The 18,175-nt window shown below is 48.2% G+C and overlaps 2 protein-coding genes across 13 annotated transcripts; one reads left to right on the forward strand and one right to left on the reverse strand.

Moving 5' to 3' along the window:
* Nucleotides 1–29: 29 nt before the first annotated feature.
* Nucleotides 30–5,243, reverse strand: Tmem198b (transmembrane protein 198b). Of its 7 annotated transcripts, none has more exons than XM_039079730.2 (6): nt 5,104–5,243; nt 3,960–4,139; nt 3,097–3,341; nt 1,910–2,491; nt 1,403–1,560; nt 30–1,276 (listed from the first exon to the last, which is right to left on the reverse strand). In XM_039079730.2, exons 3-6 carry the CDS (start codon nt 3,269–3,271, stop codon nt 1,154–1,156), a joined length of 1,038 nt encoding a protein of 345 aa, XP_038935658.1. In that variant the 5' UTR covers nt 3,272–3,341; nt 3,960–4,139; nt 5,104–5,243; the 3' UTR covers nt 30–1,153. The 7 variants fall into 7 exon arrangements, with proteins under 7 accessions (XP_038935658.1, XP_038935656.1, XP_063120163.1 ...); XM_039079728.1 differs by lacking the exon at nt 5,104–5,243 and adding an exon at nt 4,887–5,023; XM_063264093.1 differs by lacking the exon at nt 5,104–5,243 and adding an exon at nt 4,887–5,023 and having other exon boundaries at nt 3,786–4,139.
* Dnajc14 (DnaJ heat shock protein family (Hsp40) member C14) lies at nt 4,182–17,464 on the forward strand. Of its 6 annotated transcripts, none has more exons than XM_006240727.4 (7): nt 4,182–4,309; nt 6,069–7,522; nt 13,097–13,203; nt 13,645–13,764; nt 16,038–16,198; nt 16,287–16,389; nt 16,536–17,464. In XM_006240727.4, exons 2-7 carry the CDS (start codon nt 6,113–6,115, stop codon nt 16,744–16,746), a joined length of 2,112 nt encoding a protein of 703 aa, XP_006240789.1. In that variant the 5' UTR covers nt 4,182–4,309; nt 6,069–6,112; the 3' UTR covers nt 16,747–17,464. The 6 variants fall into 6 exon arrangements, with proteins under 6 accessions (XP_006240789.1, XP_006240788.1, XP_008763233.1 ...); XM_006240726.3 differs by lacking the exon at nt 4,182–4,309 and adding an exon at nt 5,478–5,611; XM_008765011.4 differs by lacking the exon at nt 4,182–4,309 and adding an exon at nt 5,485–5,623.
* Nucleotides 17,465–18,175: the final 711 nt, after the last annotated feature.

Consider the following 18,175-nt stretch of genomic DNA (forward strand, 5'->3'; position numbering starts at 1 on the left):
GCAGCAATAGTAGAGGCCCAGCTCCCCAGTTGAATTTTCAATGACATTTTATTCCCGAATTCCCTTGTTCTTCCTCCCTGTCATTACAGATCTGCTGCTCAGGGGAAAGTTATGTTTTCTGTAATATGTCTGGGAAACCAGGACATAGACTTCAGTCAGGAGAGTCAGAGGAGGGAGAGTTAGAATGGTCAATGGCTGGACCCGAATTCTGGTTTAGGAGCAAAGCTACTTTGAGAGACAGAAGGCACTTGACTACCGTGCAGCCGTAAGACCAGACTCCTCTGAGAAAAAGGACAAGGAGCCAGCTTTTGGAGAGAGGGTAGCTGAGGCAGATGCTGCGGTCTTCCTCCATTGAGGAGAGGGGGGAGCACCATTGAAGACGGAGCTTCCCACCGAGGTAGCAGGATTCAAGAGTATAGGGTCCAGGAAGAAAGGCCAACCAGAAGCCCAGTTACCCCCAGTAAGGAGCCTGGGGACTGGGAGATCTTGGAGCATTTCTGTGCCATCCTTCCTGCCAAAAACCCTATCACTGGGTGTGGTGGTGCATGTGGTGGCCAGCACTGGGGAGGCACAGATAGGCAGATCCCTGTGAGTTCAAGGCCAGCCTGGTCTACAGAGTGAGTTGTAGGACAGCCAGGTTACACAAAGAAGTCCTGCCATGAAACAGCAAAACCCCAACCAAACCAAAAACAAACAAACAAACAAACAAATAAACAAACAAACAAAAAACCAAAACCAAAAACCAAACCAAAACCCCAAAACCCAAACGAAAACAAAACAAGTCTTTGAGACTGGGTTGTAGTTCAGTGGTAGAACACTTGTCTACTCTGGGCATCGCTCTGGGTTACACCTCAGCATTAGAGAAAGTGATAACAAGCTGTTCTGGGCACACCTCCTAGGTTTGGAGTCAGTGTCTCTAGGGACCATGGCACCTCTGTTACTGGACGGAGGTAGGTGCTTGTACCTTTCAGTCTTCCCCCATCTTTACGAGAATTTCCTCTGACTATCTCCAAAAGGGCTGCTCTGGGCACAGAACCTATCCCTAAGTCCAAGAGGTAGGGAAATCTGTATGGGTCCTAAGGGCTCAGGCCCTGTGTATCCACTTGGCAATCTCCTACCCTCATCAGGGTGTCAGTGTCACTGGAGGATAGGCTCAGTGAGGTGTGGTAAGGAGGACGGTGGAGCTGCAGTCAGAATCAAGGTCCAGGACGGTGTGGGGGCCTGTGGCCTGGGGGCTTGGTACCAGCTCAAGCTCACGGAGACTCTGCTGATAACTCTAAATGGGTACGGGGTAGAGAGAGAGAGTAGAAAAAGGGTTCTGGGTCAGGGCCCCCAGCTCATCCTAGCCATCACCTGGTTACCACCATCCCCTCCAACAAGGGTGTCCCAACGTCCTACTCACTGGAGCTGGCCTGTGAGCAGGGCTCCGGATGTTGGGGGGAAGCTGATTCCGACATCTGCCTCCACACAGTCCTGTCCCAGAAGGGGTCCGGTGCCTCTTCGACTCTTGCTGATGGAGCCGAAGGAGCTGGAGGTGCCTTTGCTGGTGGCTCAAGATCACTGTTGGGGAGGAGGCAACATAGATTCAAGGGGGCTTCTTTAGGCCCTGAATACCAACCCCAAACAGAACCAAACACCACAGAAATCCACGTGACCCTACTGTTGTGGGTCTCTCAAGCCTCAACTTCCCTACAGTTACTGATTTTTCTTCTATGTTTTTCTCCTACCCTTCTCGTTCTACCCAGACCTCCTTTGGCTAGTCCAGCTTTAGGCTTCCTTCAGTGCCCTGCTCCGGTTGACGTGGGATCCTCCCCAGCTCTCATCTCTCCATTCCCTTCCCTCGAGTATAGGATCCAGGGGTAGACGTAGGGGCAGGTTGGCTGCTTTTTGTACCACAGCATTAACTCACCATTGGTGTGGCTTCCACGTTCCTCAGCCATGAGTTTCCACTGGGCCAGTGTCCCAAGAGCCCCCAAGATTGGCCAGGTTCCCAGCAAGACCCAGCTATACCAGCAAAGAGGAGGCAACTCTGGAAGTGCCTGCAGGCGTTTACCCAGCCGAGTGCCTAGGGCCAGTCCTTCCAAGAAGTAGTCAGCACAGGCCACCAGTACCGCAGCACCTAGCAGTGCTGTGCCTAGGACTGTGAACGGACGTGGCCACCGAAGTGTGAGCAGGGCTCCCAGCAGTGCCAGCCCTATCAGTCCTCCGACTGGCACCCAGGCTGAATGTGGCCGGTAGATGGGTTCAGTGCCCAGTAAGGTTCCAGCACCCAGGGTCAGACCTAGCAGGAGACCGGTCAGAAAGAGCCCAACACTGCGGACCAGCATGGTGACCAGGCCACAGAGGAGTCCAATGCCCAGGGCGATGCCTGCGCTCACCTCCAGGCTCAACTGTGTCTCCAGCACCCGCTCCTTATGGCACAGCAGGAAGATCACTAGAGCGCCTGACAGCAGACCGGAGAGAAACATCACTGCCTTGAAGCAGCGGTAGCCTGGGGAGGGAGGCATGAAGCACTGAGAAGCAGAAAGGGGGGTCCTACATGGATGGTTCCGGTGTATTGGGAAAGAACAGCTAACTAGGGAGAGAAGCCTGGAGCAGCACACTTTGGGAACCTCAAGGAAAGGACAAAGAAAAGTATATGCCCAGTGATAGGAGGACGGCATTCAGAAATCCTGAGGGGACTGGTTGAGAAACCAGGAGGTAGAGTGGATGCACCGTGGAAAGAAAGCAGGACAGTGTCTGTCTAGGTTATCCAGCAATGGTACATGGGAAATCACCACAGACTGATTCAGATGCTGGGGAGAGTTGAAATCTTGGGTCAGAAGGATAAACTAGGAATGGAATTCTGAGTTAGGAGACAGAGGAAAAGCCCATACTGGAGGCAGAGGTGAGAGCCAGAGGGTGCGGGCAGGCAGAATAACAGGAAGCTGGGAGAGGCAGTATGGAAAACTCCGAAGGTAGCCATCTCCTGAGAGAGGAGGTGAAGTGGCCTGGGAGCAAGGAGGACATTTGGCATTACTTTTGAGAAGAACAGTGTTTGGCAGCCCTCCCCAACCCTCCCCAAGGCCCTGCCCTTCCCCGAGGCCCTGCCCTCACCGAGGCAGCAGTAGATGATTCCAAAGCAGCAGCAAAGGGCACACACAAGAGCAGGGGCCAGGGCGAGGCTGTCCTGGGGTTCCAAGATGCATCTTGGGTCTGGAGGCTCTGGGAGTTGTTGATTAAAGGGCCTTGGGTAAGATGTTAAAGTCAGAGGCAAGGAGGCTTTCTCCATGGTCACAGAGTGGAAGGTTAGAGTAATCTCCTCTCATCCATCCATAGCTATCCGGCAGGGGTTGGTGAACCTGGAAGAGAACAGAGAGCAGGAACCACAAACCTTGGGGACTCTGTACTTCCATTTCTCTTGAAAAGTGACTTGTTCCAACTAAAAAGCAACTCCCCTCATCTGCAGTTGAGATTCAATACTAAACCCTGTTGAACCAGACAGGGTAGGGTTAATAACGTGAGGAGAGGAAAGAAGAGAAGCGGATGAGTCACCTTAGGGTCTCTGAACAACTGCTTACCACCCTGCAGGGCTGAGGAGAACCTAGACCTCTAGCTTCATTCAGCCCCAGAGGTCCTTCCTAGGCACAGGGGTGGTTGTTGGCTGCAGGCAGCCCCCAGGGCCACTGTACTCATTGCTCCCTAAACTCCTGCGAGTCGGAGCCCAAACACTGTGGGCTAAATGCAACCCCCGAGGAAGAAAGGGAACAGACATTTAGAAGTTTCAAGTAAGCACAGAGAGTCACCTAGTCAGCCTCTGCGGGATTTTGAAGTCTCGGCTTCATGCTGAGATGGAATTGTTGGGGATAGCTGAATACAGCCCTACACGGAGGAAGCAGGCAGGCGCCTTGCCCTTCTCCTAATATCTTGGTATCCACTTGCTACCCGCCTCAGACTCACATGGGGATTGTTCCACCCACCCTCTCATCCATGCACGCCTGGGCTGCCAATGGGATTTGATTCTGATCCTGAAGGATCACAGAGGAGAGGCTGGCACTGGGATATTATTGCAGAAGTGGGGTGGTGAGGATGCACTTTCCTTCTGCTATTGAGGCTGAGGATTGGAGAACTCCCGGGGCTCTTCTCAATCGCTTAAGAGTCTGGGACGCAAAACAAGGAGAGGTCAGGAAGGGTGTTAACTACTCACCACCCAGCAGGGCTGAGGAGAGCAAAGGGGTGGAATTGCTTCCCTAGACCTCCAGCTTCCTTCCAGCCCAGTTGGCCGCAGGCACACTCCTGGGTCACTGTGCTCGTTGCTCCCTAAATTCAGGCAAGTCGGAGCCCGAACCCTGTGAGCTAAATGCAATTAGCTTGTGGGTGGGGGCTTGTGGGGGAAGGAGACAGGGAGTGTGTATGGGGGGGGGGGGAGATGACATCACGGGGCGGGCCCCCTCAATCTTTACCTCTGTGTATGGGGGAACTCAGGCTATCCACTTCTCTAATCTAGGACGAGGGACCCCCCCAACCATACCAATGAAGAGTTTTGTGATGACCACCAAGACTAAGACGGAAGGTCTCTGAATGCTAAGGAGATTAATTAACAACTTTACGTTTTCAAAGCCCAAATGGGGTCCCAAAGCACCCGCTGGTCCAACTTGGTTTCTCCCACATCCCAGAGAATTAGAGTATTGTCTTCTGGAGAACCGGGTGGTCGGGATACGGGATGTGCAGAAGGGTTTTTAACTAGTGCTGGTTGGGGGTGTTCATGGGGGTGAAAAAAACTTGTGGAGCAAGACGGGCTTGGCAGGGACACTGACAGAACTGTAAGGTTTTAGGAGTGCAGAGGAGAGGTTCCAACAGGGTCTGCTAGGGATGGGGGAGCGTGCTGGCGTCGACCCAAAGCTTACTATGTAAATGAGATGCAAAGCAGTATGCAGATGACTGCGGGGTTCTGTTACGCTGGGCTAGGTTCTGAGCTCTGTGGAGCCAGATGCCCTAGCCGCATTCCCTGTCCCGGCCCTTGCGCTGTGTTCGCAGGAAGCCGATCAGCGGCCTGGGAGCTCGCCAGCTGGGTCCTGGAGAAGTGTTGCGTGTAGTTAGGGGGCTGGCTAGTCCGGGACATACATTTCTCAGCTTCCTCTTGGCTGGGCAACCGACAGGGAAGGGTCTGGGCCTACAGGGTCGCCGGCTCCTCTGCGTGCCCTGGGTGTCTGCACGCCAAAGACGGTGTGTGGTTCGGCGGTTGCCCCTCATCTCCGTTTCAGCAGTGACAAGGAATATAATCCGCAGGCTTCAGCTCGCTTACAGCGGGACCTGCGTGGAGGTCGAGGGCACTTTAAGGGGTGGGGCCGGATGTTCTAGCACCGCCTCCTCGATTGACTTCGTGCCAGCTGCGCAAGCTGGCGCTTTGTCCAACCGCTTTTCACTTTCCTTCCCGTCTTTTCCCCGGTGACCCCGGAAGTGGAAGTAGGCGGCCGTGGCGGGGACGGAAGGCGGAAGCGGAGCGTGAGCGGGAGGCGGAGCCGGGGGAGCTGCTCTTGTAGCTCCCCCTGGCCTCAGGCGCAGCTGCTTGTGGGGGGGAGGAGTTACCGCCGCTCTTCGGTACGTCGCCTTCGCCCCTGGTGCCCAGTCGGTGCGTTCTTAGGTGATCTTTTGCAGGGGCATCTCGAAGCTCCGCCCTCAGCTTTTCCTCTAGATCTGCACGGTCCCCACCCTTTTCTGACAGATTGCGGCCTCCCTCTTTCAGGCAGTCTTTTTTCTAAGAGTAATCTCCCCACTCCCCGACCACACCCTTTGCGGCATCCCCCTCCCCGCCCCCTTCCCATTTCCAAGATTGGTGATTGTTAGCTTCCTGGGGAAAGAAGAAAAAAGAAAGATTTAGGGGGTAAGGGGGTTTCTGAGATCGGGGTTGGTGCAAGCAGGTTTGTGGTCAGTCTAATTTACGTTTATTGTTAGGGTTTGCGAATATCCGTCCCCAAAGAATTTGAGCTAACACTGTCTGGGGAGTGGGTACATTGACTATGTCATTTTGAGATTGTTTAATTCTTGGTTCTATCTTTGACCGTTCCCAACTTGATATCCTGTTACAGGCAATGATGGCAGTGACCTAAAATCCTCAGGAAGCCCCGGGGTCATGGCCCAGAAGCACCCGGGAGAAAGAGGGTTGTGTGGAGTCCACCACAGTGGTGGTTCCTCCCTCATTACATCAGGATCCTCTGTGGACCCCGAAATACTTTCATTCTCAGGACTCAGGGACTCGAAAGAGACTGCTCCTAATGGTACACGCTGCCTCAAAGAGCACTCCGACCCTAAGTGCACACAACCTCCAAACCCAGCCCACTGGTCGGATCCAAGCCATGGTCCTCCAAGGGGTCCAGGACCACCTAGAGAAGGAGGCTACCCTGATGAGAGCGAGACATGTTCGGAAGAGTCAGGAGTGGACCAGGAACTCTCAAGAGAGAATGAGACTGGGTACCAGGAGGATGGGAGTCCTTCTTTTCTTCCCATTCCATCTGCTTGTAACTGCCAGGGAAGCCCTGGGGTCCCTGAAGGGACTTGTTCTGAGGAAGGAGACGGCTCTTCTAGCAGCTTTTGCCACCACTGCACCTCTCCAGCCTTGGGGGAAGATGAAGAGTTAGAAGAAGAATACGATGATGAGGAACCTCTTAAATTTCCCAGTGATTTTTCACGTGTGTCCAGTGGAAAGAAACCCCCGTCCCGAAGGCAGAGGCACCGTTTTCTGACCAAGGAGGATGTTCGGGACAGTGGACGCAGAGATCCCAAGGCCCCAGGCCGTCATCGGCTGGCCCGAAAACGAAGTCAGACAGATAAGCGCAGAGGCCTGGGACTGTGGGGAGTAGAGGAACTATGTCAGCTTGGACAGGCAGGCTTCTGGTGGCTGATTGAACTGCTGGTATTGGTGGGAGAGTATGTGGAAACCTGTGGCTATCTCATTTACGCATGCAGGAAGTTGAAAGGCAGTGACCTGGACCTTTTCCGAATCTGGGTGGGGGTCTGGGCCAGGAGATTGGGGGGCTGGGCCCGAGTGATGTTCCAGTTTCTAAGTCAGAGCTTCTTCAGTGTGGCAGGGCTGTTCATCCGTTTGCTTAGGGTAGTGGGTGCTTTCCTCCTCCTGGCTCTAGCCCTCTTTTTGGGGTGTCTGCAGTTGGGCTGGAGGTTTTTGGTGGGACTGGGCGACCGGCTAGGCTGGAGGGGTAAGGCCGCTTGGCTGTTCTCGTGGCTGGATTCTCCAGCCTTGCATCATTTCTTGACTCTGCTGAAAGATAGCAGACCATGGCAGCAGCTGGTGAGAGTAATTCAGTGGGGCTGGCTAGAGCTGCCCTGGGTCAAGCAGAGGACTCAGAGGCAGGGCACTGCCCATGTAGCTAGCGGGCGATACTGCCAGCCTGAAGAGGAAGTCGCCCGACTCTTGACCATGGCAGGGGTTCCTGAAGATGAACTAAACCCTTTTCATGTGCTGGGGGTTGAAGCTACAGCATCCGATATTGAACTAAAGAAGGCCTATAGGCAGCTAGCGGTGATGGTGAGTATCCTTTGCTTCTTCTTGTTTCTCTTTTCCCATATTTTCTGTTCCAGGTTTTAGGGAGTGTAGAGTTAAGGGAAGGTAAGCAGGAGGCCAACTTGAAGCTGGAGGCTTCCCTTCCCTTGTTTTGTTTTGGAGGTGGGGTTTCATTTGTGAACAGCCAGACCTGGAACCCATGCTTCTCCTGGCTCCATCTGTGAGTGCTGTGACCTACAGGTTCTGCCACCATGCCTAGCTAAGGGGCATAAGACTCTTAGCAAAGAGTCATAAGGCCGTTTCTCTGACTAGGAATCTGACTTTTCTCCATCTTAAGTCTTTTGTCATGAGGTCTTTTTTGGGGTGTGGGGGGCATGTAATATAAAAGGAAGGGATTGACTTACACTGCTACAGCTAAGTGAAGCTCCTTTACTTAGGGTAGGGAGGAGCCTAGTCAGACAGTCACTTAGTCGCTGTCACCTGAACAAAGGGATACTTGTTTTGTTTTGGGGTACGGCTTTGCTGTGTAGCTCCAGCTAGCCTTGAATTTGTGATCTTCCTGCCTTTGCTTTGGAAAGGCTGGGCTTACACAATAGCACCATGAATGGTAAAAGAGGAGTTTAAAGAAACTATCTCTTTTAAAAAAAGATTTATTTATTGGTTTTATGTATGTAAGTACACTGTCACTGTCTTCAGACACACTAGAAGAGGGCATCAGATCTCATTACAGATGGTTGTGAGCCACCATGTGGTTGCTAGGAATTGAACTCAGGACCTTTGGAAGAGCAGTTGGTGCTATTAACCACTGAGCCATCTCTCCAGCCCCCAAGAAACTATTTTTAAAATAAAACAAAAACTTTTTACCGATTCTTTGGAAGTTTCACATTCTGTACCCCAGTCCCACTCATCTCCCTGTCTGCTTTTACAAACTTCCACCTAAAATAAATACACACACACACACACACACACACACACACACACACACACACAGAAAACAAAACAAAGCACAGAGAATGTCTTGTCGTGGAAGCTGTGTCTTCACAGTGTCCAACAGTATATCCTCTGGCCACACATCTTCACGTAAGAGTTCATGGCAGTGAGTTTGGTTTGCGGTCTCTGACCTCTCACCCGGACTCCTCTGGGTTATCCTGTTGGCCCAGTGTCATGGGGACACTGCTGCTTTGGACCAGCAGGATCAGCCTTTTTGTGTGCTCCAATAGTTCATAGATGATGGGGATTTTGGGGTGGATCAACTCAAAGTCCTGCATCTGGGCCTGCATACCGCCCAGGTACCCAGGGCCTTTGTTCATACTGTGTGGCTTGGACCTCTGTGTGTCTGTGGCCCACCAGTGCTGTCTGGTGGAGGGCAGCTTTCTGTGCATCTTTCCTGCCTCTACATGGCAGTTAGCATGTCTCTGGATGTCTACTGACAAACCACTGCCATCAGCACAGTCCTGGGATACTGTGATGACTTCCTTGTCATTGACCTCAGCACAGCAACCAGAGGTCCCAGCCCAAGGCAAATCAAGAAGAAATGATTTTTTTTTTTTTTAATTTTTTTTCGGGGCTGGGGACCGAACCCAGGACCTTGAGCTTCCTAGGCAAGTGCTCTACCACTGAGCCAAATCCCCAATCCCAGAAATGATCTTTTTAGGTTTGCTTCCACACATGTGTATACACCACACGCAGCCTGGTACCCAAACTGATCAGAAGAATGTGGATCGCTTGGAGCTGGAGTTACTGATGGTTGTGAGCCACTATGTAGGAACTAGTACTGAACCTGGGTCCTCTGCAAGAGCGTCAAGTCTTTTCATCCCCTGAGCTACCTCTCCAGCGCCAAAGGGAGAGTTCTTTTTTTTTCTTTTTTTTAAAGATTTATTTATTTTATGTATATAAGTACACTGTGGCTGTCTTCAGACACACCAGAAGAGGGCATCAGATCTCTTTACAGATGGCTGTGAGCCACCATGTGGTTGCTGGGAATTGAACTCAGGACCTCTGGAAGAGCAGTTGGGGGCTCTTTTTTTTTTTTTTTTATAAAATATTTATTTTATGTATATGAGTACACTGTAGCTGTCTAAAGACACACCAGAAGAGGGTATCAGATCTTATTACAGATGGTTGTGAGCCACCATGTGGTTGCTGGGATTTGAACTCAGGACTGTCGCGCGCCCAATGTCCCGCCAGCAAGAACGACGCGTGGCAACAGGATTCTTCTGCGAGCAAGCCTTTACTGTGTTACAGCTCTTCTTAGTGTTACAGCTCTCTTGAACAGGGACTCCGAGCAGCAAAATCGCTCGGCTTATATAGACAACAGTATGCTAATTATCTCTCAGGGATTGGTGGGGCTTGGATCACCCCACTACTTGTCCTCCAGGGATTGGCGGAGAATGAATCACCTCATTAGCATATTAACAGTCAACTAACACCTGGTGAATAAACCGCACATGTGCAGTACCGCTGTTCACCACTAGAGGGAGCCCTAGCAAGGGGACAAGCCTGCACATGCGCAGTAAGTCGTTTATATCCAGACAAGGCTGGATGTCGGCGCCATCTTTGTTTCGCCGCGCCGCTCTCTACACAGGACCTCTGGAAGGACCAACTGAGCCATCTCTCCAGCCCCAGTTGGGGGCTCTTAACCGCTGAGCCATCTCTCTCCAGCCCGAGATTTCTTACCATGGAGAAAATCTGTCTCTTCCTGGAGAGGCAAGTGTAGACCTAGTGTGGGAGTGCTCAGAATGTGCATGTGAGTTGTTATTCCAGGACCAGGAAGAAAACAGCTTCCATTTTCTCGTGGTATTGGGGACGGAGTCCAGAGACTTGTGCATGCTAGGCAGGTGTTCTCCCACTGAGGTACGTACATTTTAAACTGAAAACAGGAATTTTAAGACCAAGAATATGGAAGGGAGGAAAGAGGAGCATACATCAATATATGTGTATCATGCATATGTTATGATGAAGACATGATTGGTTTTGTTAACTGTGTAGGTGGCCCACTTCTCTTGATACACTATATACTTGAGGGAAATTATTATTTTTTGGCAGTGCTGGGGATCAGACCCAGAGCCTTGCTCATCCTAGGCATCCACTTAGAACTGAGCTAAAGCCCCTAGCTCGGCTGTTGCTGTTTCTATATGTACAGGTAGAGCTACATTATGAATGTAAGTATGTATATGTATATGTATATGTATATGTATATGTATGTAATATGTATAAAGCTGCAGCTGAGGCTGACTTGTACTGAATCTATGGGTCTGGCTTGTTAAAACGTTTCGATTTTCAAATTACTATAGTGGCTGTGTGACATAAAGAGCCTTGGGTAAGGCTTTCCCAGACAATTAAAGGTACAGGAAGACTTTGGACTTGATAACTTAGCAAGGAACTAGATTTGGTGGGAAATGCATTCCTTGATGGTTGGCTTGGGATATCCTTAGAGTGGATAACAATTACTTTCCCTCTCAAGTTGTTACAATAGTAGTAGAACTCTTTTGTTCCACTTTCAGAACCTCTAGCAGATATCTTCTCTTGGGCAACATCATTTTTACTAACATTTCCAACTTCTCTTGGAGGAGTTGTCCCATTCTTTATGTACCCAGTTCTACTGCAAAGATCTCTCTTGCTCTGGGACAGAATTTCTGTTGGCTTTTCTTATACAAAGAAGGCTGCAGTGTGAATGTTTATTCATATTCAGACAAAGCTTGAGACTAGATTAGCTTAGATTAGTTTGAGACTGTGAAGTCTAGACACAGCCTTTTTATTTGGTGTAAGTGATGATACTCATCTCTATTTCTGCTGGTGCAAATGGGAACACTCAGGATGCTGTAGGAAGATGGGTTGTTTGTGGTAGAGAAAAGGCTGAGATTGTAACTGAAAGACTGATAGGGGGCTGGGGATTTAGCTCAGTGGTAGAGCGCTTGCCTAGGAAGCGCAAGGCCCTGGGTTCAGTCCCCAGCTCCGAAAAAAAGAACCAAAAAAAAAAAAAAAAAAAAAAAGACTGATAGACTTTCAGTTCTGGAACAGAGAGGCAGACTAGTAGAAGGTTTCAGATATAAGGGTCTCTTAGTTACTCTTGTTGCCATTAACTTACAAAAGAAAGCATTTTTATTTTATTTTTTTTAAGATTTATTTTATTTATTATATATATAAGTACGCTGTAGCTGTCTTCAGATACACCAGAAGGGGGCATCAGATCCCATTACAGATGGTTGTGAGCCACCATGTGGTTGCTGGGAATTGAACTCATGACCTCTGGAAGAGCAGTCGGGTGCTCTTAACCACTGAGCCATCTCTCCAGCCCAAAAGAAAGCATTTAATTGGGGGTTTGCTTATGGTTTCAGAGTGAATCCAAGACCATCATGGCAGGGAGCATGGCAGCAGGAAGGCATGGTGCTGGAGCAGTAGCTGAGAGCTTACATCTGATCTGAGGGGGAGAGAGGGAGTGGGAAGAGTCAGGGAGGTGGGAGGAGAGAGAGAGGAGACTGTCTTTGAACTCATGATTCTACTGCTTTGTCATCCAGAGTATAGGATTATAGGAACAAACTTATACTTCTAACTTTGGATGAGTTGGAAACGAATTGGGTTTGAAGGTGTAACATATTGGAAACTTTTATATTCAGACTGTTAATAAAACAAAAATGCAAGGTAGGGTGACTTACATCCCTGTTTGTCTGGGAGTAAAGAGTTTACTTATGCACGGGACTGGAGCTAATCTGGGATACTTTATATGGGGGTTTTGTGTGTGTTGTGCTGTATGTGAATGCGCTCACTCACGTGGGTGGGGTCAGAGGACAATTTCAGGTGTTGGACCTTGCCTTCCACCTTGTGTAGTCGGGTTCTTGTTTTCTCTCTGTTGCTTATGTCAGGTTTGCTGGCTTCTGAGGAGTCTCTTGTCTGCTTCTCATCCATCCTGTAGGAAGGCTAGGATTATAGAGGCTTGATCTGGGCGTGGTCCAGCTTTTATGTGGCTGTGGGGATTTGAACTCAGCAAGCACTTTACCCTGAGCCATCTCCCTGCTTCTTATTTTTATTTAATCCTCTTAAAAATCTATAACAGATAAAAATATTCAAGACCATACAACTTAAAAGGAAAGCCTGTATTTAAACTCAGATCTCTCTGCAAAGCTAGAGTAATTGACCATTAAGCTATTCGGATTCTCCAAAGGATAATGAAAGAGAACTCTTTGATATAAGACTATCTTTGAGGGGTGGAGACATGGCTTAGTAGTTAGGAGCATGTGCTCGTAGAGGACCTAGGTTCAGCTCGCTCCCAGCACTCGTGCTGGACAGCTGTACCTACTTCAACTGCAGCAGGATCCGTTAGCTCTTAAAAACCGTAAGGAAAGCTAAGAGGCTGCCTTGATGATTTAGAGGGTAGAGGTCGCTCATGCAGAACAGCAGAGTCCAGTTCCCAGGATCCACAGTGGCTCACAGCTGCCTATAGTTCCCATTCTCGGGGATCTGACACTTCCTCCTGACCTTTGTGTCACCAGGTACACACACACACACACACACACACACACACACACACACACACACACAACCTGAGATAGGGGAGGCTTGGAATGGATTTGTGATGAAAATTTTCTGTGTTTTGCATAGGTCCATCCTGATAAAAATCACCATCCCCGGGCTGAGGAGGCCTTTAAAGTTTTGCGGGCAGCTTGGGACATCGTCAGCAATCCAGAGAGGCGGAAGGAATATGAGATGTGAGTCTGAAATGGGACATTTCAGATGAAGTAGAGGGAATCCTCTCCTGGAAGGCCCTGGACTTGTGGGTGCAGGCTGTCAGGCAGAAAGAACTTAAATTCTTATTTTAACTTAGCCAGCAGCCTCTACAGCAGTGGTTCTCAACCTGTGAGTTGTTGACTCCCAACAACCGTTTTGCAAGGGTCGAATATCAGCTATCCTGCATATCAGGTATTTATATATTTTATTTTTAATATATTGCATAACAGTAGCAAAACTATACTTATAAAGGAGCAACAAAAATAATTTTATGGTTAGGGGGTCACCACAACACGAAGAACTGTATGAAAGGGTTACAGCATTAGTTAGGAAGGTTGAGAACTGCTTGCTGCTCTAGAGGCATCCAGACCTGTCTCTCTTTGTGCCTTGTACCCTGACTCACAAAGCCTCTCTCCTTTTAGGAAACGGATGGCAGAGAATGAGCTCAGCCGCTCGGTGAATGAGTTTCTGTCGAAGCTACAAGATGACCTCAAGGAGGCAATGAATACGATGATGTGCAGCCGGTGCCAAGGGAAGCATAGGTATGAAACGGGGTGGGGGGCAGCTGCAGCTTAGGGGTGGTCACCAAAGACCCCCACGCCTCCCACTCTTACCTACTACTAAGCAATTGAGGGCTTAGGGTTGAAGAGGCAGCTCCATGGTTAGGAGCACTTGATCTTTTTCCAGAGGATCCGATTTTGGCTCTCAGCACCTACAACAGGTGGATTACAACTGTCTAACTACAGCTCTAGCCAGACTCCTCGGCTCTGAGGGCATTTACAGTCATGCACACATACTCAAAGGCACATATACAGATAACTTAAAAATGATAAAACAAATCTTCAAAACAAAAAAAAGATTGGAGTGGCTCAGCAGTTAAGTACTGTCTGTTCTTCCAGGGACCCATGTTTAATTTCTAGCAACTCTGGTGGCCTACAGCCATCCATGACACATTCCCAAGGGATCTGATGGCCAGTGTTCTTTTCTGACCTCCAAGGGCACCAGACATGTATGTGGTATACAGATGAACAAACACTCCTACACACATAAAAAAAAATTAAAAAACAAAATAAAATATGACACCCAGATTCTATCCATTCAAAAAAAAGGCATCGAAGTCCCTAGAACTGGAGTTGCAGATAGTTATGAACTACCATGTGGGTGCTGTGAGTCAGAACCATGTCTTCTGCAAGAGTGACAAGTGCTCTCTTAACTGCTGAGCCATCTCTCCAGCTCCTGAACTTTTTAAAAAAAATCTTTAAAATTACATTTACTTATGTATATCCATTTGCTTGCATGCATGCCTGTGTACACAGAGGTGCACATGTGGGGAAGTCCGAGGACACTTGTGGGAGTTTTCTTCTGCCACGTGGACCTAGTGCCACGTGTGATCATCAAGCTTGGTGACACGTACCTTTTCTACTGAGCCATCTCACTAGCCCAAATTTTTATAGTTATAGAACAAAATCTATAAAACAAGCATTTACATTTTTTTAAAATTTATCTATTAATGTTTTGAGTGCATGTATATATGTGTACCATGTATGTCTGGTGATTGCAAAGGTCAGAAAAGGGGTTTGGACTTCCTGTAACTGGAGTTACAGATGGCTGTGAGCCCTCATGTCAGTGTTGGGAACTAGACCTGGGTCCTTGGCAAGAGCAACAGTGCTCTTAACCCCTAAACCATGTTTCTAACCCCCTTGAGATATTTTCTAACTACATTCATGGGAATGTTCGGTAGGTCTCACATGTAGTGGGATGACACTCTTAGCTTTTGAGTTGTGGAAGCTAGTGGTGTATTAGTACATTCCAGAAGGGCTGCCCTAATAATCAGGAGGCTGTGAGGTGAGACATAGGGGCAGTGGATAGCTATCAGAAGGGTAAAGAGAGCCCAAGATAATTTGCCTATAGACCTGCAATATTCAGATTCCATAGTCAATATTCTTTTTTTTTTTAAGATTTATTTATTCATTATATATAAGTACACTGTAGCTGTCTTCAGACACACTAGAAGAGGGTATCAGATCTCATTACAGATGGCTTTGAGCCACCATGTGGTTGCTGGGATTTGAACTCGGGACCTCTGGAAGAGCAGTCAGTGCTCTTAACCGCTGAGCCATCTCTCCAGCCCCATAGTCAATATTCTAATCAATCACCTTTGTAAAATCTTTAACATAGGTATGGCTTTTTGGGGTGTATGTGTTATATAATAAGCAGTAAGAAAAAAAAGAAAGGCTTTACAAGGCCTTATAGGTAGTGGTTGTTGGAAGAGAGGAAATTCCTTAATAGCCATACAATATCAGTTGTATAGTCACTGATAAGGTGCCCATGCCCCTGTAAGCAACCCTAATAAAACTGATTAGCTCACTCCCCACCTCTCAGTGAAGGGTAGGACATGGAAATAGAACAACAGTTTTAGGGTGTAATGGGAATGGGAGGGAGAAAAGAGAAATAAGAGGGTGCATAGGATCAAAATACACTGTGTATATGTATGAAAATATAATCAAAGCTCTTTTTGTCTGTAATTGTTATATGCTTATCAAAACATGAAAGAAAAAAATAGCTTAAATATAGAAATGTGAAAGCAGAGTGTGGAAACAGACCCTTGTAGCATCAGTACTTGGGAGTTTAAGGTAGAAGCATTACATGTAAGTATAGCCTGGGCTACATACCAAGACCTCAAAAGAAGAGCGTTGAAGGGAGAGGCTAGAGAAGCAGGTATCACGGCTGAATAAAGATAACTTTAGTGTTTGGGCCATCTTTGACAGTAATGACCACGGAAAAAGTATTAAGCAGTTATTGTGTTGGGCTGCAGGAGGTTTGAAATGGACCGGGAACCCAAGAGTGCCAGATACTGTGCCGAGTGTAACAGGTTGCATCCTGCTGAGGAAGGAGACTTCTGGGCAGAGTCAAGCATGTTGGGCCTCAAGATCACCTACTTTGCACTGATGGATGGGAAGGTGTATGACATCACAGGTACACTTCTGACCTCTAAATACAAGATCTTATTTCTTCATTTCATTTGCTAGGAATGGATGTTTTGGGTAATCGTCTCTTTTTGCAGAGTGGGCTGGATGCCAGCGTGTGGGCATCTCCCCAGATACCCACCGAGTTCCTTACCACATCTCATTTGGTTCTCGGGTACCAGGCACCAGCGGCCGACAAAGGTGATTCTTCTCTCACTTACTACTGTGTCAGTTGTGTGGTCTCAGATGCCTTGCTTTCTAGGAAGTTTGGGAACTGACCTGGTGTATGGTTAATTTTGGTAGCCGACTGTAATGTCTCCTGCCTCATTATGTCTTTGCTCCCTCAGGGCCACTCCAGAGTCCCCTCCTGCTGACCTGCAGGATTTCTTGAGCCGGATCTTTCAAGTACCTCCAGGGCCGATGTCCAATGGGAACTTCTTTGCCGCACCTCACCCTGGCCCTGGGACTACTTCAACCTCCAGGCCCAACAGTTCAGTACCCAAGGGAGAAGCCAAACCTAAACGGCGGAAGAAAGTGAGGCGGCCCTTCCAACGATGACACCCCTTCTCTTCCTTCTTCAGTCAATGTCAGGGAGTCAAAAGGGCTGTGTACAGCGCAGGATGGAGTTTGATTTATTTTAAAATACTTTAAAAAGGGAAACATTTTAAATTGTTCACTCAGTACTTAGAGGAAGCCCATGACCTCTTCTCCCCCTTCCCCAACACCCAGGAACGGAATCTTGTTTTCTGACAATACCAAAGAAATAGGAGGTGGCTAGAGCAAAGACTAAGGGTCTGGACCTAGTCCAGACAGTGCGATTCTGAGGTGTGGGAACTGGGGACTTCTCTGGGGTCTGTACGCCTTTATCTTACCATCTGCTCTCAGAGCAGGTGAGACATGCCCCCTTTAAATGAGTGTATCTTATTTCTTAACCCATTGCAGGGTCAACCCTCCCACCCCCTTTATCCTGTTACACTAGCTAAAAGAAAAAGCATGTAGCCCTAATTTTGGAGATACAGAACTCAAGAGTGGAAACTGATTTTTTTCCTCTGACTTTCACTTTATGGGTAAGCCACCTAACTTCAGGCTTGTTGCAAGGATGGCCAAAATTAATTTTTAAAAAGCAGATTTATGCCGTTCCCTTGGGTGAGGGGTTCCCAGAGGCCCCCTTGTTAGCCGAGGGTTTGTATTTTTTTAAGTTTGTTCATATTTGTATGTACATATCTATTTAAAGCCAGGGGTTATCTTTCTATAAATATATAACTGGCAACTTAAATCTTCCTTTTCTTCTTTACCCATGAGCTGGGAGTCCTGTTTTCTTTGGAGCTAGGGTCTTGCTGTGCCGACCAGGTTGGCCGCCAACTTGCAGTGATTCTTGTGCTTGCCGAGGGCTAGGATTATAGCGTGTGCCTCTATACCTAGCTTTTGAGCTCGTCTTTCTTCCTTTTTTTTTTTTTAATTTTTTTTATTCATTTATTCTATATAAGTACACTGTAGCTGTCTTTAGACACACCAAAAGAGGGCATCGGATCTCTTTACAGATGGTTGTGAGCCACCATGTGGATGCTGGGAATTGAACTCAGGACCTCTGGAAGAGCAGTCAGTTCTCTTAACCGCTGAGCCATCTCTCCAGCCCTGAGCTCTTCTTTCTTTTTTTTTTTAAAGATTTATTTATTTATTATATGTGAATACACTGTAGCTGTCTTCACACACACCAGAAGAGGGCATCAGATCCCATTACAGATGGTTGTGAGCCACCATGTGGTTGCTGGGATTTGAACTCAGGACCTCTGGAAGAGCAGTCAGTGCTCTTAACCGCTGAGCCATCTCTCCAGCCCCTGAGCTCTTCTTTCTTATTTGATAATTTTTTCCTTGCTGTTAGCTGTGAGTGAAAGGTACCCCCTATTGGACTAAAGAAGTAGTGATAAAGTTTTGCTTAAAAGTTTTCTATAGTAAGTCTACATTTTGTAGTTTCTCCCCAGCATTA

This window comes from Rattus norvegicus, chromosome 7 (assembly GCF_036323735.1).
Source record: "Rattus norvegicus strain BN/NHsdMcwi chromosome 7, GRCr8, whole genome shotgun sequence".
NCBI classification, from domain to species: domain Eukaryota; kingdom Metazoa; phylum Chordata; class Mammalia; order Rodentia; family Muridae; genus Rattus; species Rattus norvegicus.

Excerpts from the sequence above, each read along its gene's own strand:
- Tmem198b (XM_039079730.2), bottom strand. The coding sequence starts at position 3,271 with ATGGAGAAAGCCTCCTTGCCTCTGACTTTAACATCTTACCCAAGGCCC. Across the intron at positions 1,561-1,909 it reads ACGTGGAAGCCACACCAATG|TGATCTTGAGCCACCAGCAA; the intron begins GTGAGTTAATGC and ends CCTCCCCAACAG. Across the intron at positions 1,277-1,402 it reads CTGCTCACAGGCCAGCTCCA|AGTTATCAGCAGAGTCTCCG; the intron begins GTGAGTAGGACG and ends GTACCCATTTAG.
- Dnajc14 (XM_006240727.4), top strand. The coding sequence starts at position 6,113 with ATGGCCCAGAAGCACCCGGGAGAAAGAGGGTTGTGTGGAGTCCACCAC. Across the intron at positions 7,523-13,096 it reads ATAGGCAGCTAGCGGTGATG|GTCCATCCTGATAAAAATCA; the intron begins GTGAGTATCCTT and ends TGTTTTGCATAG. Across the intron at positions 13,204-13,644 it reads AGGCGGAAGGAATATGAGAT|GAAACGGATGGCAGAGAATG; the intron begins GTGAGTCTGAAA and ends CTCTCCTTTTAG.